An 18,860-nucleotide genomic window follows, 5' to 3' on the forward strand; every position below is an offset into this window, starting at 1 on the left:
TTTATGCATTCTTATGTATGGGGTGTGTGTACGCTACCCTGAGCCTGTGTACGCTATGTGTGTAAATATGCGTGTACGCTACCCTGAGCCTGACTCTGGCCAGGAAGGACGGGATACAAATTTAATAAAATAAAAATAAATTGGGGAGGGAGTTGCAGCTTCAAGAGGATAATGCCCCCCCCCCCACTATGTTTGCACAAAGGCTTGTGCAAGAAGATAGGAGTAATTTCTGTTGAATCCCTCCTGACTGTTGCTGCTTCTGTGCTGCTTTCCACATTATACCCTGACCTCCAGGATAGCTTTTTTGGGGAGCGGTTGAATAGAAAGGGTAAAATGGCAAAGAATCTCTTCAATGAACTCTCTTCCATGAATAAGGCCCAAGCTATTCTAATGAAATAAAGTACACAGATGTGGAATCACTTGTTTGAATTTCTGAAAATTAGTTCAAGTAACAGATCCCCTGTGCCTGCTTGAATGAGAAAGTAACATGATTTCAGATGGCACTGAAGTGTGTCCATTTCTAAGGTAACTCAACATAAAAAGTCTCATGTTTAAAATAGTCAATAGACATCAGAGCATTAAAAAAAATCCCATGTTATGTAGGTTCCCCTTCTTGGTATTTGTGTAAGTAATCATTGTTGATATCTGTCATATTTTGTTTCAAGAAGTGCCAGAGGTTGTTAGTATGGATAAAAATGTAATGAAGTTGATTCATGAACTCTGGAAGAATGTAGATTTACTAGCGTCAATATTTGCTGAACATGTATATTTGTGCTCAGATATATTGATGACTGAATCTTTATGCTTTTTTTCCATTTCCTAATGCTTCAGTCTTTTATCTTTGTGTCTTGATATAGCCACAGCGGTGCTTTCTTAGAAAGATGACTTTGACCGTGTCCATATTTTTTCCTTCAAAGGTGGTGATGAGGTGTTAATAGTACATGAAATTATTACATAAGACACTGAATGTTGTTAGTATGTAAATCTTCCTTGTGTGCTTCACTACTAAATTGTCTTTGCTGCCCTCTAGTGCTGTATTCTGTACAGCTCAAGATAATGAAACTTTCTCGGCTGTTCTAAGATGGATCTCAGATTCTTTCCTTGCTCGATGTAGAAGAAAAGACCTGTTTTGCTACTCGATCGTGATATGACATTATACCATCTATATAGAGTATGAAAAGAAAGCTGTATGTTCTTGAAAAGTGTTTGAATATTTGTGAAGCAAAATCTCTACCAATGAGACTCATAAAATACTTTGGGGTATCAGAAATGCATATTATATACCATCTTCTATGTGGAAGGGTAAAGACTGATTATAGCCTCTAGTCTGTCTGACCTACAGGAAAAGATTCCCCAGCCACACACATCCAGTGCATCAGTTGGATTCCAAATGTGAATTCAGTGTATATCTGATATTTTTCCAGGGCGAAAAGGGCTACTTTTTCACTTCTTACAGAATCAGTTGTTTTCCAGAATGAAACGCATGATACGCTGCCATAACTGAAAACAACTGTGTTAAGTGTAGTGACTTTTGAATAACTGACTATTCCTTTTCAAGCTCCGAAGAACTCATTTTACTTTCAATACGACTGTTGTTTGGTTTACAACAAGTGTGTCTTTAACAAGATTCTCACTTCAGTTTCTTTTAGGCGCTCTTCACATTACTGTTCTTGCACAATAGCCAGAAATTAATCACCACTTCAGTTTCTTGGTGAATTCAATCATGGAATTGGTTAAGATTTTTTTAAATCAAAGGTTAAGTGGAGAGATGAACTGGAGTAAGCTTTATGACTCCTGGGACTGTCCCCAACCATGTCATGTAGATTGCCTTTGGGAAGAAAAGATTGTTAACTAGTTAACAAAACTGGCATGTCTAAAATGATGTGGTAGAGAGAAGTTAACGGACACAACTATAAGTGTGGTGTACAGTTGACTTCTAAAATGCCAGGTAATTACATAAATGACTGAGCTGATAATTAGGTTTTTATTTTTTCCCCACCAGGAGGAGCACTATTTCATTCCTTTTATTAGCAATACAGTGGCCTTATTCAATATAGTGCTTAGGCACTGAATATGTTTGAAGAAATGCCCCAACTAATTCAAATCAAAATTTGAAATGTTTTCCTGTGGGATTGTGTTTCATGAAGGTCCCAAATTAGTTATCTATGGAAGCAGTGCATAAATATTGTACTGTTGAAGAGAAGTCATGGGATTCTTTACAGACAATGCATCTTAATGTTTAAAATAGAACAGGCTACAATATCAAGCACTTTGTCCTATTGGTACTGTAACATGGATGTAGGAGGTTATACATTTTAGATTGAAGTGACTTCCACAAGCAATGCTATTGTTCTCCTTGTAGTCAACAAGGCTCCAGAGCAGTAAGGAAAGCAAATTGGACAAAATTCCTTCCACCTCCCTCTTCTGTCAACAGTAGCTTTTCTGCCAACAAATGCACTGCTGGCTCAAGAGGAAGATGATTGTGCCTGTTTCACCTTCGTTATCTTGGTTCCTTGAGGACTTTTGAGAGCACCGAGCAAGCTTTTGGGGTAGTTACATGGGCCTTTTGAAGAGAGGGGAAGATTGGAAAGACCCATTTCCTACAGCACCAGTGCATTCGTGGTTAATAAGATTCTTCTGTCATTTTAAGGAAAAACCTTTTTTCTGTTATTCTTAAAAAACACTTGGACAGTGGGATATAATCAAATAGGTTTCCTATTCTAACAAAGTTTAAAATAAGACTGGTCATCAGGAACATAGATAAGTAAAGCCACTTTAATCTGAAAGAGTGAAGAAAAAAAATTATATGGAACAAACTCAAGAGGGAAATTAAATGCTAGAAGTCACATTGCTGTAAAGGGGAATAGGGGATAGAAAGAAGTTGTTAAACTAATATCCTCTGCTTGGTGGTAGCAAACTGTTTCCAGACATTTATTTTTGTGACACTCTTTTTTACTGCTAACCTTCACAATTGCCATGTGTGTAGCTTGCACAATAGCTTGTTCAAAAGAAAGATAAACCATGCTTTGTTCAGTAAACAAGGCAATGATTTCTGTGATTGCACACTGCGTATTGAAGCTAATTTCTGCATTTGCATGGCACACCCTGTTTGTTGTGTGCTAGGAATTTAATTCTCTAAATACATTGCAAGGGGGGAAAAACCTCTTGAAAGATATCTATATAAAGAGTCTGTGTCATTAAAAGCAACAATTTGAATGACCATTGCGGAGTTTAAAAACAACAACAGTAGTGAAACATACACCTGATTTTGTAGTTTTATTTAGTGTCATGAACGTTGTTGCATGAACTGTCAGTACTTTGTAAGATGACTGCTTTTGTAGCTGCAAGAACCATTTCTTTCCTCTTATTTTTTGCCTAGCACTCATTAAAGACATTTGGCCTTCTTTCAAGGCACTGAACGCTATAAGGCCGGATTTGAATTTGGATGACGTTGGCACGCTTTTGGTGAATTTTATTTGGCTCTCAAAAAAGGGCCACAATAAAAGATTTTGCTTTTTATGGAGTCACCTAAAATTAGACACTTTTAAATTGGAAGTTTTAGTGCCATCAACACATACTCCTTGCATTCTGTTGTTCTTTGTGGGTTGTAAAATGCGCTCTTGTAAAAGGACTTGAGGCATAACAGCATGTTAGTCCTTAAATAGTTGGGGTAGTGTGCACATACTCTAAATCTGACTTCAGAAAGAGAGTAGGATTTCCTAATAATGTTTTCAAATACTTCTATTCCATATGGATTTTATGATTCATGAACTGGATTATCATCAGTTCTCTGTTTTACATTCCTGGCACATTACTGCCACTGATTGGAAATGCTTTTGTATTCTTTGCTGGAATTAACTCTGTTCCACAGTCCCGAAGCATCTGCTTAGCAGATATTTTTCTACAAAGTATCAACAGGTTTTCTTCTTGCCCCTTTTATCATAGCTGGAAAAAAAAACCCTTTAACTATATACAAAAGAAAGAAATTGGCCTTGCCAGTTGAGATGGGTTTTCAGTGCCCTTCGGCTTTGATGGACTCGGTCTATTGAAGCTTTTTATCTTTGTCCTTAGAGAGGGACTTACTTAGTTCAGTAGAAAAAATTGTGCTTTTGTATGTTCAAGGCCCCAGATCCATGGCAACTTAGAGAACACATGAAACTGCCATATAGTGAATCAAACCACTGGTTTTTCATGATCAATATTCTCTTCTAAGACTACAGTGGCGCTTCAGGGTCTCAGGAAGTGGTTTTTCTCATCACCTTCTGCTTGTTTGTTTTAACTCGAGATTGAAACTGGGATCTTCTGCTTGACAAACAGATTGTCTATCACTGAGTCCCAGCTTCCATCTTGAACTTTGGATAGCCAGCTTGGGAAATAGTACTGACTGAGGCTTCACAGAACAAATGCCAACCGAACTACCTAATAGTAGGCTAGAAGTATCAAAAGTCTGACTCTGTATGAGGCAAGCTTCATTCTATTGACAAAGGCTTTCATGGCTGGAATCACTAGGGTGTTGTGGGTTTTCCGGGTTGTATGGCCGTGTTCCAGTAGCATTTTCTCCTGATGTTTTGCCTTCATCTGTGGACCACTGAAGATGCCAGCCACAGATGCAGGTGAAACGTCAGGAGAAAATGCTACTGGAACATGACCATACAACCTGGAAAACCCACAACATTCATTCGTTTATGTTTCTACACTAGGAATTCTTGCTTTGTTTTTTGTTTTCAACTTATTTGCTGGAGCTGTGCCGCAATTGTGTCCCAAGAAGTCTTAGCTTTTGTGTTTATCCTCTTATATAATGATCAGTGTACCTTTCATGTGATACCATATCAAAATCATTCATATACACAGGATGGTGAAAATGGCAGGGCAAATATAAAAGGCCACAATCTTTTGTTAAAAGCCGCATTGTAAACTGATGCTAACAATAACAGCAAAAATCCACAGTTTTCCTTTTATTGCTCATCTTTCCAACCACTATTTGAATTCTTTGTGTGTGAGATCCAACATATCCCAAAAATTGGGGACAAATGTGAGAAGTGCTGGAAAGCATGGTACATCATGTTCCAAAAGTACAGTTTTGATTGGGGAAAGGACTGAAAGGTGAAGAAGAGATAAAACAAATGAGTTCTAGTGTGTTCCTTATTGTCCACTGAAAATTCTAATGACTGAGGAAACCATTGAAAATCTGAGGTCTCTTAAAAGCCAGTATGTCTGAATTGTGTTTGAGATTGTGTTTTGTGTTATATTTTAAAGAGCCAGAACTCTTCAGAAGAGTCAACATGTGATTGCATATTCTTGTGTTCTAAGATAGGTGTTTTCAGGAACCAATTCCTGATTTGGGTTTGTTGCCTTTGATTTTTGGTAGGATGAAGACGAACTGGACTCTCACACCATGGTGAAGAGTAGTTCAGAAAGTGCAGGAACAATGAGGGCTACGAGTACCATGAGTGAAAGTGCACAGACTATGATTGAACATAACAGCACTATGCTCGAATCAGACTTGGGGACCATGGTGATAAACAGCGATGATGACGACGATGATGACGAAGATGGCACCATGAAAAGTACGTTTCACTTCTCTCTATTAATGAATTTCGTTTGAACTTGTAAGCGGTCACTAATGGTGACGTAGTGGTTAAGAGCAGGTGCATTCTAATCTGGAGGAACCGGGTTTGATTCCCCGCTCTGCTGCCTGAGCTGTGGAGGCTTGTCTGGGGAATTCAGATTAACCTGTGCACTCCCACACACACCAGCTGGATGACCTTGGACTAGTCACAGCTTTTCGGAGCTCTCTCAGCCCCACCCACCTCACAGGGTATTTGTTGGGAGGGGGGAAGGGCAAGGAGATTGTAAGCCCTGTTGAGTCTCCTACAGGAGAGAAAGGGGGGATATAAATCCAACTGTTCTTCTTCCTATCAACTACTTGTAGTCAGTCGCAAATGATGTTATAAACAAACGCCCCTTTAAAGTGTAATTATGTTGCTGATTTTTTTTAAAATGCTGAAATTAACAGCACCTTGAAAAAGAAGCGGTTTCCTATAGATGATGGCTTCAGATCTATCATGGGTGCTGGTCCAATTCAGATGAGCGGTTTGACTTTGTTCTTGGTTTTTCTCTGACTTCAGCTCCTCTCAGTTGGGCTTGTGCATGTGTGTGTGAGCTCCCGAAAGAAATGACCAACCAGGAAAAGAAGGCAGGAATGCTTTGCAGGAAGAATCCAAACTTCTGGATTTGTCTCTTTGGCATATTAGCTCTGTGACTTTTGTGTACCCCCTGCCATAGAATGGGAATGTATACATTTTCCAAAAAAATTTAAAATGTTTATTTAAATTATTTACACCACATTTTAATGTAGGTCAACTGGAAAAATTACGTTGGATACTAAAATGACAGAATGTTTTGCATTAAGGGCATTTCACATGCTATGTAAGAGGACTACGCCCTCAAAAGGGGGGGCCATCTGGGACCAGTTTTATGATAGGCATATAAATTTATAGTCTGGAGTTCTGGTTGAACAGCTTTAAATATTTTTTATGATATCTCTGTCATAAAAACAATCTCTTGGGTAGGTAAACCATCAATGTTGGGGTTGACCTACACTCTTGTTACAGTCCTTTTTCCACCTTCTGGTATTCAGTCTGCTTGTTTTTTGATAAGTTTAATCTTTAATTCCTTTAAGGATTTGTTGAAATTTCCTAAATACATTTTGTGGAGGAATCAAGTGGGCTTTGGGATAGCCGAAATGCTGGATCAAGAGAGAGCTGGTTGCAAACATCTCAGCTCTTCTGGTTTATTGGGAAGAACAATACCAACTCTGTAAAAAGCCCTGTTTAGAAATCAATTAGCACTGGAAGCTGATCTGAAATATGTGTGTGTACACCCTTGCGTGTGTTAAGATGAACTGAGGACACTTTATGGGCTGTATTAAAGCATGATAACATTTAAAGCTGCTTTGTCTGTTACAACACATGCTAGTTGTGACTTGTAGGAGTGGAGCTGGATATTCAAGTCATGGTTTTTATTCATTATGAACAGTAGACCAAAGATCCTTATCTTTGTCTGGAAGATAATAAACAGTTCTCTTGATGAGTGATGACTCGGTCTAGAATGATTCAACCCATAAAACACTTAATACTTGTTTTAATTTGCTTTTGATGCTGAAGAAGGTGCTTTTGTGTGAGATGCCGTGCGTAATAGGGATGTCTGTTAACCGAAATCTTGAACTAATCAAATTTAACATGTGATGGGAACAGTGCTGTATGGCATCCCTATGATAATAGCGTTATGAGAAGCAAATGTGTTAGTTATGAAAAGAGGAATAGAGAAGCTATTGTGGATGGAAATACACTAAATACGTGTAGATTTTTCAGTCGGTCGGAATCAAAGCTTTCTAAGAAAAGAGGTGCAGGAATGGAATGCCAGCTGTGGATTGCCGAATGAGGGCGCTCTCATCTTTGTGAGGGGTAGGACCTTGTTTTGTACCGTTACTGCTGGAACTGCAGAGCTCCAGAGGTTTGTGGAACGCTATGGCTTTACCCACAGGCATGATGCTGGCAGGGGATGATGGGAACTGTAGTCCATAACATCTGGAGGGCCATGAGTTTGACACCTATGGCTTAACCTATTCTGCACTGGGTGGCTCCTGGTTAGCCTCCATCCTAATTATGCCTAACCTTTTCCTGTGCGGTAATCCTCTTTCTTCCTCTTTGCTTTGTCCATGTCATTTCAATTGCAAGTTCTTGCCAAGGACCATTGCCTCCAACTTTCAGTTTCACAGGAAATTGAACTTATTCAAATATAGTGACTTAGATCCTACGGAGGCAATCTCTACATGTTACACAGTCTGTGCTGGGGAGCACGCTTCCTCGAAAGCTTCCACTTGTACACAGTTAATGACTTTCAATTGAAGTTTTAGGAAAAAAGGAAGCTCGTTCTGCAGCAGTGACTATCTAGCATGCACAGAAGTCGTATCCGTTCTGTTCTGCAATACTTAGTGAGACAGCTTATGCAATATATTCCACCATTAAATTGGCTTGGCACCCGAATCTGGAAGTTTGCCCCCATGCTATTGCTTCTGCAACATTGGAGCCTGCGGCGGCATGGAGAGAGGGGGCCTTCTGGCCTGTACCTGCCCCTTTTTTGCAGCACAGACTTCTCAGGAGAGAAGAGGTGCCAGCTGGGTGACCTTGGGCTAATCACAGTTCCTCCAAGCTCTCTTAGCCCCACCCACCTCACAGGGTGTTTGTTGTGAGGGGGGAGGGAAAGGAGATTGTAAGCCCCTTTGAGTCTCCTTACAGGAGAGAGAAAGGGGGGATATAAATACAACACTTCTTCATCATCTTCCTCCTCCCTCGTCCTCTTCCTCCTTCTTTCTCCTTCTCAGTGTCCAAACATAGTGATAAAACCATTTCGAAAGAATTTAAAAACAGAGTTAAAATGCACATTAAATAGGTAACACACACAACACATTAAAAAAATTGGTTAGGAAGGAGAGATCGTTGAGAAAAAACCAAACTAAAAAGTCGTCATTCACTGGTGTAAGGCAGCAACAGAAGGGGACCGACAGATCTTCCGATTATCCTGCTTTCCTGCCTGGTGAGGGTTGAAAGTGGCTTATGAAATATACAAATACAATTTAAATAAATGAACAGAAACTAGTAGCACAGTACGCAGCCTTCTGGGCTAGTCCTGGATCCACTAGCCTGGCTCACTCAGAGCCACAGGCTCCAGCTGCACCCAGGTTAAATATTGCATAGAGCTCGGCTCTGAAATTCTCCACCCCTCCTCCTGTACTTGGAATGCCTCTGGCCACACCCAAGTTTTCCGTTTAGAGGAGGCTGGTTAAGCAGGGCTTTTTGCAAACAATTTATCAAGGTTTTCTGTACACTGTGGAGGAAAACTAAAGCAATGCATGTTGCTCTTCGGTCTCTTATGAAATGTGAAAAACAAATATAGAGAGCATCAGGCTTTTTGAAAGGACCAGCCATTCCTTCTATAGAATGTATGAGTGCGTGCATTTTTTGGGGGGTGGGGGAGGATCAATGCTTCTTTTTAAATTACGGTATGACTTTGGTTACTTATTGGAGATGGGGGAGAAGCTGCAATTTTTTTCTGTCCTCCCCAGTTGTCTCCTACATAGAAGTATAGGGCTAGCCCCATCTCATCAGATCTTGGAATCCAAACAAGGTCAGCCCAGGTTAGTATTTGGATGGGAGACTTCCAAGCAAGTTCAAAGTCATTGTGCAGAGGAAGCCTCTGGCAAATCACCTTTGCTTTTCTCTTGCCTTGAAAAGCCTATAGGGTCACTATAAGTTTGCTGTGATTTAATGGCACTTTCCATTTGAAGCAGGCCTGCTAATTGCCAAGAGTGGCCAACGCACAGTCTTATTGTTCCAAGATGGTGGGTGGTACTGCAGTTATAGGACATTTCTTTATTCTGCTCTCCCCAGTGAGAAGACCCAGAGTAGCTTGCAATATCCCCCTCTTGTCCTTCCCTATTTTGTGGTAGGTTAAGCTGAGAGAGGAAGTGACTGACCCAGGGTTGCCCATGTGACCTTTAGCGGCAGAGTGGAGATTCAACCATGGATCTCGCAGATTCTAGTCAGGCAATATAACCCTTGCACCATGCTGGCTTCTGTAGAGCAAACATTTCTTCCTGTTTGTCACAGAGGATGAGGGGAAAGGAAAGTTAGTAGTACCAGAAGAGACATGGGATAGAAGAGACAGTGAATTTGGTTCTGGTGGGTTTTCCGGGCTGTGTGGCCGTGGTCTGGTGGATCTTGTTCCTAACGTTTCACCTGCATCTGTGGCTGGCATCTTCAGAGGTGTATCACAGAGGGAAGTCTGTTACACACTGCGTCCAATGAGAAGGGAATGTTTAGTGGGGTATATATTGTCCATGTCCCAGAGTGGGGAACCAATCAGTAAGTGTTTTGGGTGGGACTTGCTATGCAAAGGTGTGGTTGACTGCACTGTATTGCGAGTGGGGCTTATCAGTCCAGGGAGTGATTCACGTTTTCATGCCCTGCAGCAGCAGTAGTATTGGTGAATGCAAATCCTGTGTTTGGGTGGAGTCCATTGTTCATGAACTTAGCATGCCCTTGGGGCATGTGTAGCAGACTTCCCTCTGTGATACACCTATGAAGATGCCAACCACAGATGCAGGCGAAATGTTAGGAACAAGATGCACCAGACCACGGCCACACAACCCGGAAAACCCAGAACCAGTTGAATCCAGCCGTGAAAGCCTTCGACAAGACAGTGAATTTGTTTCTCCAGTTGCCTCCTGAATTGCACTTTAAAATAGATTTTGTGAGGATTGTCCCGCTGCGCCTGTCTAAGGATCCCCAGTCTATTTGCTGCCTTTGCCTGCCAGATCAGTTGGCAAACTGGGCATGGAAGGAACAGCTCTCTTCTGCTGTTGTGACTTCGTTCTTTTAGTCCTTGGTGTTCAGTTTCAATGCGAAAATCTTCATGCAGTATTGCAACCCGTTGCAGTTCTTACAGTTCCTGCATTTTAATGCTGGGCACCTTCCGAGAGACGTTTAAAACTCTGACATGTAAATCTGCAGAGCTGCATACAGTGGTAGATTATTGGGATAGGTTTTCCTTAACCCAGTAGTGTTTGTGTGGTACGGTTGCATTTTAGTAGAGTTAAAAAGTGCGATGGCAGCTCAGAGGGGTGGTATTTGGAGGCATTCATAATCTGATGGTGGTTGTAATGTTCTTAAGACAGTAGGGTCCCACTTGGCGGGACTTGGCTTTGGCTTCTGCTCCGTGCAGATCACTTTTGTTGCTGGGTGGCACGTTCCAAATGGCTTTGTAGCAAACCACGTAACCACAGATTTAGTTTATTTAGACATATGAGGAATTTTCTTCTACTAGAGATGCAAACTACTCGACATCTTTTAAAAACTTTGCTAATGCTAGATTTTGTATGCATGTACCCCTCATCCTTTTATTCCCTGTTCAAGGACAAAATAAGTAACAGTAATACATTTTTTATTTATAGGGGCCTGTGTCTGGAGGCCCCTGGGCATTTTGACAAAAAATAAAGTAAAAACATATCCCCCCTCCTCCCCCTTCACAAACAGGGGATTTTTGCCCAAATAAAGCTGAGGTCTGGAAGAAAACAAAGTATGTAATTTTACTCTAAAATGTAATATACAGCCCAACAATAAATATCATTGTGTTCGTCATGAGTGAAGCCTATATGGATAAACATAGATAGAATAGTGGGGTGCTGTGTGGTTTCCGGGCTGTGTGGCCGTGTTCTAGCAGCATTCTCTCCTGACGTTTCACCTGCATCTGTGGCTGGCATCTGAAGATGCAGGCGAAATGTCAGGAGAGAATGCTGCTAGAACATGGCCATACAGCCCGGAAACCACACAGTAGCCCAGTGATTCCGGCCGTGAAAGCCTTCGACAATACAGAGATAGAATACATCAGATGATGGTGAGATAAAACTGGGCTATTATCAATATGAGGAAATAGAATGAGGAAGTCCGAAAGGAACTAGAGTCCTTCTGGGGTGGTAGAATTTACCCAGATCTGTTCCACAGTCTCCTTTGGCTTCTGTTTACTGAACTATGTCTTTATCAAACATGCTTACACCATTTTTTTATTTCCTTTGTTGTCGGAATCTTTCCATACTTTTCACACAGGTGATCTTCCTCCACTCTCCCGCTCCCGCTGTTCTTATAAAAGTAGCAGCTTCTGCATTTGTCCTTCTTGCCTTCTTGCAGTGGCGTAGGAGGTCAAGAGCTCGTGTATCTAATCTGGAGGAACTGGGTTTAATTCTCCGCTCTGCCACCTGAGCTGTGGAGGCTTATCTGGGGAATTCAGATTAGCCTGTACACTCCCACACAGGCCAGCTGGGTGACCTTGGGCTAGTCACAGTTCTTCTGAGCTCTCTCAGCCCCACCTACCTCACAAGGTGTTTGTTGTGAGGGGGGAAGGGCAAGGAGATTGTAAGCCCCTTTGGGTCTCCTGCAAGAGAGAAAGGGGGGATATAAATCCAAACTCCTCCTCTTCTTCCTCTTCCTCTTCCTCTTATTATTCTATTTTATCACAATATGCTTGTGGTAATGTTGTCTGTATTTATAAAAAATTGGGATTTCTGCCTCCCCCTCCATGGAAAAGAATATACAATTCAATAGCATGCAACATATTTGTGTTACGCTGTACAATCTGCTGTCATCCGAAATGGCTTTTGATGGTAGGGAAGATGGGTGTCAGCATTGTGGGGTTGGCGATGGGGTTGGGGATGACGGACATGGTAGGGCAAAGCAGTGTTCAAGCTTGAAAAGCGGTTTTGAAATCAGTGGCAGCGGATGGACAGAAGGTGCCATTGGAAGTGCTGGGAGGCTTGAACTGGTACCAAAACAGGAAAGCAGATTAGACTAATCAAGAAAGCAAACTAAAGGTCAGGTTGGTAGAAGCAGCAGGGTGAACATGTTAGTCCATGTAAAGCTGCGTATGTATGGAAGAGGACTGAAAAGAGGGCTTCTTGTTCCTCAGTCAGCAGTCCAGGAAAGTCTGGGTAAGCTAGCTTACTGCTCCTTCCCGATAAGATTGAGATTTAGACCCTCTGAGAGTTATTCCAAGGCATTTGTGGGGCTCTTTATTTCTAGATAAACATTTGACTTGGAAAGTTTCTGGCTACTCCAGCGCTTCTCTTTATTTATGAGAACTGTCTTTTCCTTGGCTGGAGATAGCAGTGTGCTACCCCAAGCAAACCATCACTTTCTTTCAATTGAACATATGGAGCAGACTTTTACAGAGTTGTACGGTTTATCTATTTTGTTTAGCATGTCTGATCTGGTGGGACTGAGAGGTCTTTCTCAGTATTACTCCCCTAAAGTCCTTTTGGTCAGAGATGCTAGGATGTGAACATGTACCTTCGCATGTACAGTAAAAAGAAATGACTTATGGCAAGATTTAAAGCCGTTTTGCATCCCTTGGTGCAAAGAAGCTACTCCAGAATTTCCACTTAAAGGATGGTATTATTAAATTATAGCTATTCTGCAGCTGGTAATTGTAACTGTAACATGAGCACTATGAGAATTGATCAGTCGGCCTTGGGATGATGATTAAAAATTGCCTAGAAGCAGTTTTGAATTGGAAATACTTTCTGCGAATATATGTTTCTGTTCTACTAGGCTTACAGTGCAATCCACCAGGGTGTGTGTGTGTTGCCCATGCGCAACAGGGATGAGGTAGTAGTGCGACCCTGGTGCCAGGGTAGATGTCACTTGCACCGGCATAAGGGGCACATATGTCAGTGCTGGAGAGTGGTGTGGGAGCACCATGCAGGGGTTCTAGCACAGCCATGGGGGAGTGGGGGGGGGGCAGCTCTGGCACAGAAGGTCATGCTGGTACCAAAGGGAGGATTTCCAGGAGTGGAGTGCTGACATTTATCAGCTTCCTGAGCCCTTTCAGCCCTGAAATGCCCACATTTGCTGGCACAAATTTACACCAGCAAAAACAGGGTGCAGCCCATTGTGTGGCATGCAGCCCTTTCATGAGGGTCAGGGGAGTGTCGTTGTGGGGTTGATGTCTGTGGCACAGCTACCCCCCCCCCCCCCCGCCCCGATTGTGCTGTTAAGGTAGTAATGATGTAACGGTCATGAAACTCAGCAAGTTAGAGATTATCCTTTAATGTGGATCTTCTGTGTTTTCTAAGCATCTAATCAAGTGATGGCAATGGAATTCACTTGTATATTATTGTAATAATAAGTTAGTGAGGCATGACTTTCCGTTCCTGTTGTGAAGTTAGCTATTCTTAGCAGAGCTGTGTTTTTTTCCAAACGATTGCTTAAATAGTTTGTAAGATTATTCAACAACATGTGTCAGACCAATTCATCTACTATTTCCTCATGAGTTCCCCCCCTTCCCCCTTAAAATTACCGTTAGTGTGCTTCAGAACTCTGCTGTGTAGTCTAAAATGCTTGTTGTAAATACTTCAGTTGGTTCCTCATTGTTTTGATAAGGTCGGCCTCCTTTTTGTTCTGGAATCCGTTTAATTCTTGTAAAATCAGAAACGCAACACGACAAATATAAAAGTCATTATTTGTGAAGGGAAGTTTAACTTCAGTAATTCAGCAGCTTTTAACAACATGCACAAACTGTTGGGAAAGTTCTTGTGGGATTGTCCCTTTTGTGAGGTAGGGGCAGTTGGTTCTCAGGTGCTTCGAGGGGTTCAGCCACGGGTTCTGTATGTTTTTCAGGCAACGCCACCGGTGGGAAATGACTGGCTGCTTCAAAACATGTCATCGTTTAGGAATTTGAAATATTTCTATTGCCTTGCAGAAGGCTGGTTTCCATGTTCCTCATCTCATGTTTCACTTTTAGGACATTTTCCATAAGCAGTGGAAGAAGGCCAGTGTAAGAGTGTGTTTTAATGTGTCTTAAATATCATTGCTTTTTCCATTCTAGAGGCTGAGAGATATTCAGTATTTGTGTGAAATATATTAACACAGAAGATGACTTGTGCAGATGATGTTAAGAGTATTTTGTAATCTATCCATCAAATCCTTGCGTGCAGCGGGAAAGAAACTGAAAGTGTATCTTGCTCAATATGGTATTTTGATATGATGTACGAATGCACGTTGTTCAAACGCCGTATTTAGTGCATTGTGTGTTTGTTGACTTCCATTCAGAGAAGTAATGAGAATGCATGCCCCATCTTTTTAAAGATGGTTATTCTTTAATAGGTTATTCTTCAACCAGTTTTTAAGGTGGTTATTCTTTAATTGAATTTCATAAAAGACATTTAAAGTTCCCCTTAGAGAGGGGGGTTCTCTACCGTTAAATCTTTGCGTGTGGATTCCTTGATGTATAATATATTATTTGTAGGATGTTTTGAGGGTTTTTAAAAATTAGGTAAATATGTTTTTTAACTATTCACCACCACCTAAGTAGGTGGAAAGGCTGTGTGTACAAGTGCTGTCAAGTTGCTTCTGGCTCATGGAGACCCAATGAATCAATGTCCTCCAGAATGTCATATTGTTAACACGCTCGCTCAGGTCTTTCAAACTGAGGGTCGTGGATTTCTTTATAGAGCCAGTTCCTCTCATGTTGGGTCTTCTTCTTTGCATGCAGTCTTCAACCTTTCCTAAAATCATTGTTACATTAACAACTGATTAGTAACTCACAGAACATCCTTCTGGCTTTAATCTAATTACATAATTAAGAATAGCGCTGTCATACTTGTCCTCCGCTCTTCTCCAGTAACTGGTTGAGTGCCATCCAACCTGGATGTATCATCTTTCATCACTATGTCTTTTTTCATTTTGGATTACCTCCTCATAGGGGTTTCAAGGTAAGGGTTGGTCAGAAGTGGTTTACAGTAGCCTTCTTCTGGGCAGTACTAACCAGGGTTAGCTGTAGTGGCACTACCATTGTCTACAAAAGATTCTCTGCTAGTGTCACCTTCCACTACTTCTACTACTCAGTAGTTAGCCTTTAAGGATTCCTGCTCTATCACCATTGGAGCTGTGTTCTGCTGATGTGGTTGTTGATTGCTGAAGGTGTCTGGTGTCTCAGAGGTGACCATTCTATCTTGGGTGACTCTGCTAGGAGTTTAGGCTCCCAGCTTCACTGATACACCCAACCTCCGTCGCCATATTAAGATGTGCATCCAAAAGCGGGGTGGAAAGGTTAGGTGTAAATATTTTAAATAAATAAATATGTTTATGTTGTTGATGGATAAAGAAGTTGGCATTATTGGTCAGAGTTCATTCTTTCCATGACACATTGGTCACAAGCTGACCCTGCAGACCTAATCATGCTGTTCCATGGTGTTGTAAACTCTGGGTTAGACTACTGTAACATGCTGAATGTGGGGCTGTCATTAAAGATGACTAAGAAGCTTTAGTTGCTACAAAATACAATGGCAGGACTTCTGTCAGGGGTCAGCCATTGAACCCTATTACTCCAAATCAGAGGCATACCTGGGGAAAATGTTCCGGGTGCCCCCCCATTTACCTTAGCGTGCCTGATGGGGCCACACCTGCTCCGGGTGCCCACCATTTACCTTAGTGGGCCTGATGGGGCCGGGCCAAGGAGCAGCCAGCAGGTCAGAGCAGGTGGGCTGGAAGCCTGCCGTGGGGCTCCCCTTGGCCAGGTCCTGCTGAGCACCTCCCACGTTACCCAATGGGGAGCGCCCAGGGTCAATTGATCCCCATGTTCCTCTAGCAGATACGCCACTGCATCAAATGCACTGGTTTCCTACCTACATATATGTGGGTAGTTGCTGATCTTACTCATTTTCAGGGGAGCACTCCTAGAAGGCTTTAACTATTGATGTAAAGATGACATTTGTGAAAAACCAATGAAAGTTTCCCAGTTACATGATATAACTGCTTCTGAACTTTTCATCGGAGATGCAGTTTACACAATGTAAATTAATTCTGATAACATTTTCATGGGAGTAAGGCCTGTTGACTAAAATGGAACTTACTTCTGTGTAGGATTGATCCCATAGTTGTGTAACCCTAGTAATCTCTAATGTGAAACTTTTCTGAAACTCATTAGAATATTTTTTGCAAAATTACTTTTTTTTGTGCTGTAATCCTATGCACTGTCTCTTCTATCTAACTGGTAAAGGAAACAGAGGATCTCTGTGGGCATAATTATACTACATACTCAGCTGGTCAGTCGCTCACTTTTGCTGTAGAACTCTGGGGACTATAGTTCAGTGGTGGTGCATGAGAATTTCTGAGTACTGCAGTTCCCAGAATGCTTTGAGAGAAGACATTCTGGCTAAACTGATATCTACTCTGCAGGCTTTTTCAGTTTCATATGTGCCCAAATACACTCTTTGCAACAGCCTCCTAAAATGATAGTTCCTAGACTTTCTTGAGCAATTTATTTGTGCAGATTTATTCTGAGTTATTTACATCTGCACTAAAAGTCAGTGATTTATACTCACTCCTGCTTCACTAGAATTCTTAGTAGCATTCTCTGATTCTGCTTATATTGCCTTTTGCTTGTTTGTCCTTGCACTGTATCCTGCAAATCTAATTGATTGGGGGGAAAAACATTAGCAGTTTCTAATGATGTTAATGGTTAGTTAGTTCGGCAGAATAAGCATAATTCTGAAGATATGGTTTTCCTTTTTTAAAATAAACCTTTATAAAAGCATCTTTTCATTTTATATTAGGAAATGCTACATCACCACAAGCACAACGACCTTCATTTATGGACTATTTTGATAAACAAGATTCCAAGAACAAAAGCCATGAAAACTGCAATCAAAACATGCACGAATCTTACCATATATCGAAAAATGTTTTCCCAGATAATTGGAAAGTCCCTCAAGATGGCGACTTTGATTTTGTAAGTACTTTTTATACATGTGTATGGAATTCACAAACACTTATTATTTATTGACTTAGAGAGTAATCTCAAGCAGATCTATTTTTAAAAAGTCTGTTAAGTTGGGCTTACTCCCAGAAAGTGTTTTGTTAGTCTTTATTTCTCTACATGGGGGCTACAAGTCTTCAGTTCTTCTGTGACTAATTTTTACACTGTCTCAGAAAAAGAAATGTTCTAGGGATTTTTTCTGGAACAGTGATTATCTCTCTCAACAAGAAAATATTTATGTATTTCAATTGCACTAATGAATATGGACTTTTCTTACAGTTTCATTTGTGACTTTGTTCCAGCTATTCTCTTGATGCAGTAAAATTAAGAAAGAAACAAACAAACAGGGAGATTATAGAGCTGGGGTGGCCAACCTATGGCACTCCAGATGTTCATGGACTACAATTCCCATCAGCCCCTGCCAGCATGGTCAATTGGCCATGCTGGCAGGGGCTGATGGGAATTGTAGTCCATGAACATCTGGAGTGCCATAGGTTGGCCACCCCTGTTAGAGAGGGTTGCTAGAAATACAGAACTATTTCTACATGTAAAAGAGCTATAATCTCAAAATGCATCTCCTTTGCTAGAAATGACTGTATAGTGAATACAATATACTGTAACCCATCGGTCTTTTTTATCCACTCCTTTCTTGACAGTTGGGAGTCTGTATATCCTTCAAATGCTCAGCAGCAAACATATATGTGTCTGTGTACTATGTGACATGATGTTTATAGTAGAGTTGAGCCCAGTGGTGGGATTCCATTAATTTAGCTAATGGTTCACCCCCCGCTTTGTCCCCCCTCCCCCCGCTTGACCCTCCCCTGCCACCCACTTAACTGGCTGCTGTGGAGGAACGTGGCTGGCGGGCGGGGGGGGGGAGGTGAGGGAAGGCAGCGGCTGTGGCATGGCCTGGAAGGGCGAGCAAGGGGCATTTCTGAGCCCCGGAGCGGCCTGGCACCTTGCTGCTAGACCACTCTGGGGCTTGGAAAGGCCCCTTGCTCGCCCTCCCCGGGGGTGGTGGGATTCAGCCGGTTAGCTACTGGTTCAGCTGAACTGGCTGAATCTCACCACTGGTTGAGCCTGGTTAACTAGGAGCTAGTTTTACATAAAAGCATGTCTAAAGTTCCTAAAAGGCCTCCATTCAGAGAATTGGGAGGGGAGAGTTTTCTTTCCCGGCATTGTTTTACTCCCAGTCATTCACATCTTTAGTTATATGAACAAGTTATAAGCTGATAAATTATCAGTAGTTAATTTGTTTTGTAAACTTCCTTAATCGTATGAAAGTAGATATTGAGCCAATAATGGAAAATGAAGGGAATTTTAAAAAGGAATGTAGGAAGCATCACTTTTTGGGACTATCATGCACCGTGGTCCTTCATGTGAAACATTACATGTTAACTGTTGCGGGGCCTCTGAATCCGTGGAGATGTTGTATACATTTTAATCAAATTATTTCAATCCAGGCACATTTTATGGATTAAAGGGCTTTG

At 41.5% G+C, this 18,860-nt stretch overlaps 1 protein-coding gene across 1 annotated transcript in view; it reads left to right on the forward strand.

The window, feature by feature from the left end:
* The window catches only part of STK3 (serine/threonine kinase 3), a 136,106-nt gene that overhangs the window by 58,318 nt on the left and 58,928 nt on the right, over window positions 1-18,860 (forward strand). Inside the window, exons 9-10 of the mRNA XM_048508200.1 lie at window positions 5,369-5,567; window positions 17,168-17,343. Coding sequence (XP_048364157.1) covers window positions 5,369-5,567; window positions 17,168-17,343 — 375 coding nt within the window. The remainder of the gene's footprint in view (window positions 1-5,368; window positions 5,568-17,167; window positions 17,344-18,860) is intronic.

This window comes from Sphaerodactylus townsendi, linkage group LG09, assembly GCF_021028975.2.
Source record: "Sphaerodactylus townsendi isolate TG3544 linkage group LG09, MPM_Stown_v2.3, whole genome shotgun sequence".
Taxonomy (NCBI): Eukaryota; Metazoa; Chordata; class Lepidosauria; order Squamata; family Sphaerodactylidae; genus Sphaerodactylus; species Sphaerodactylus townsendi.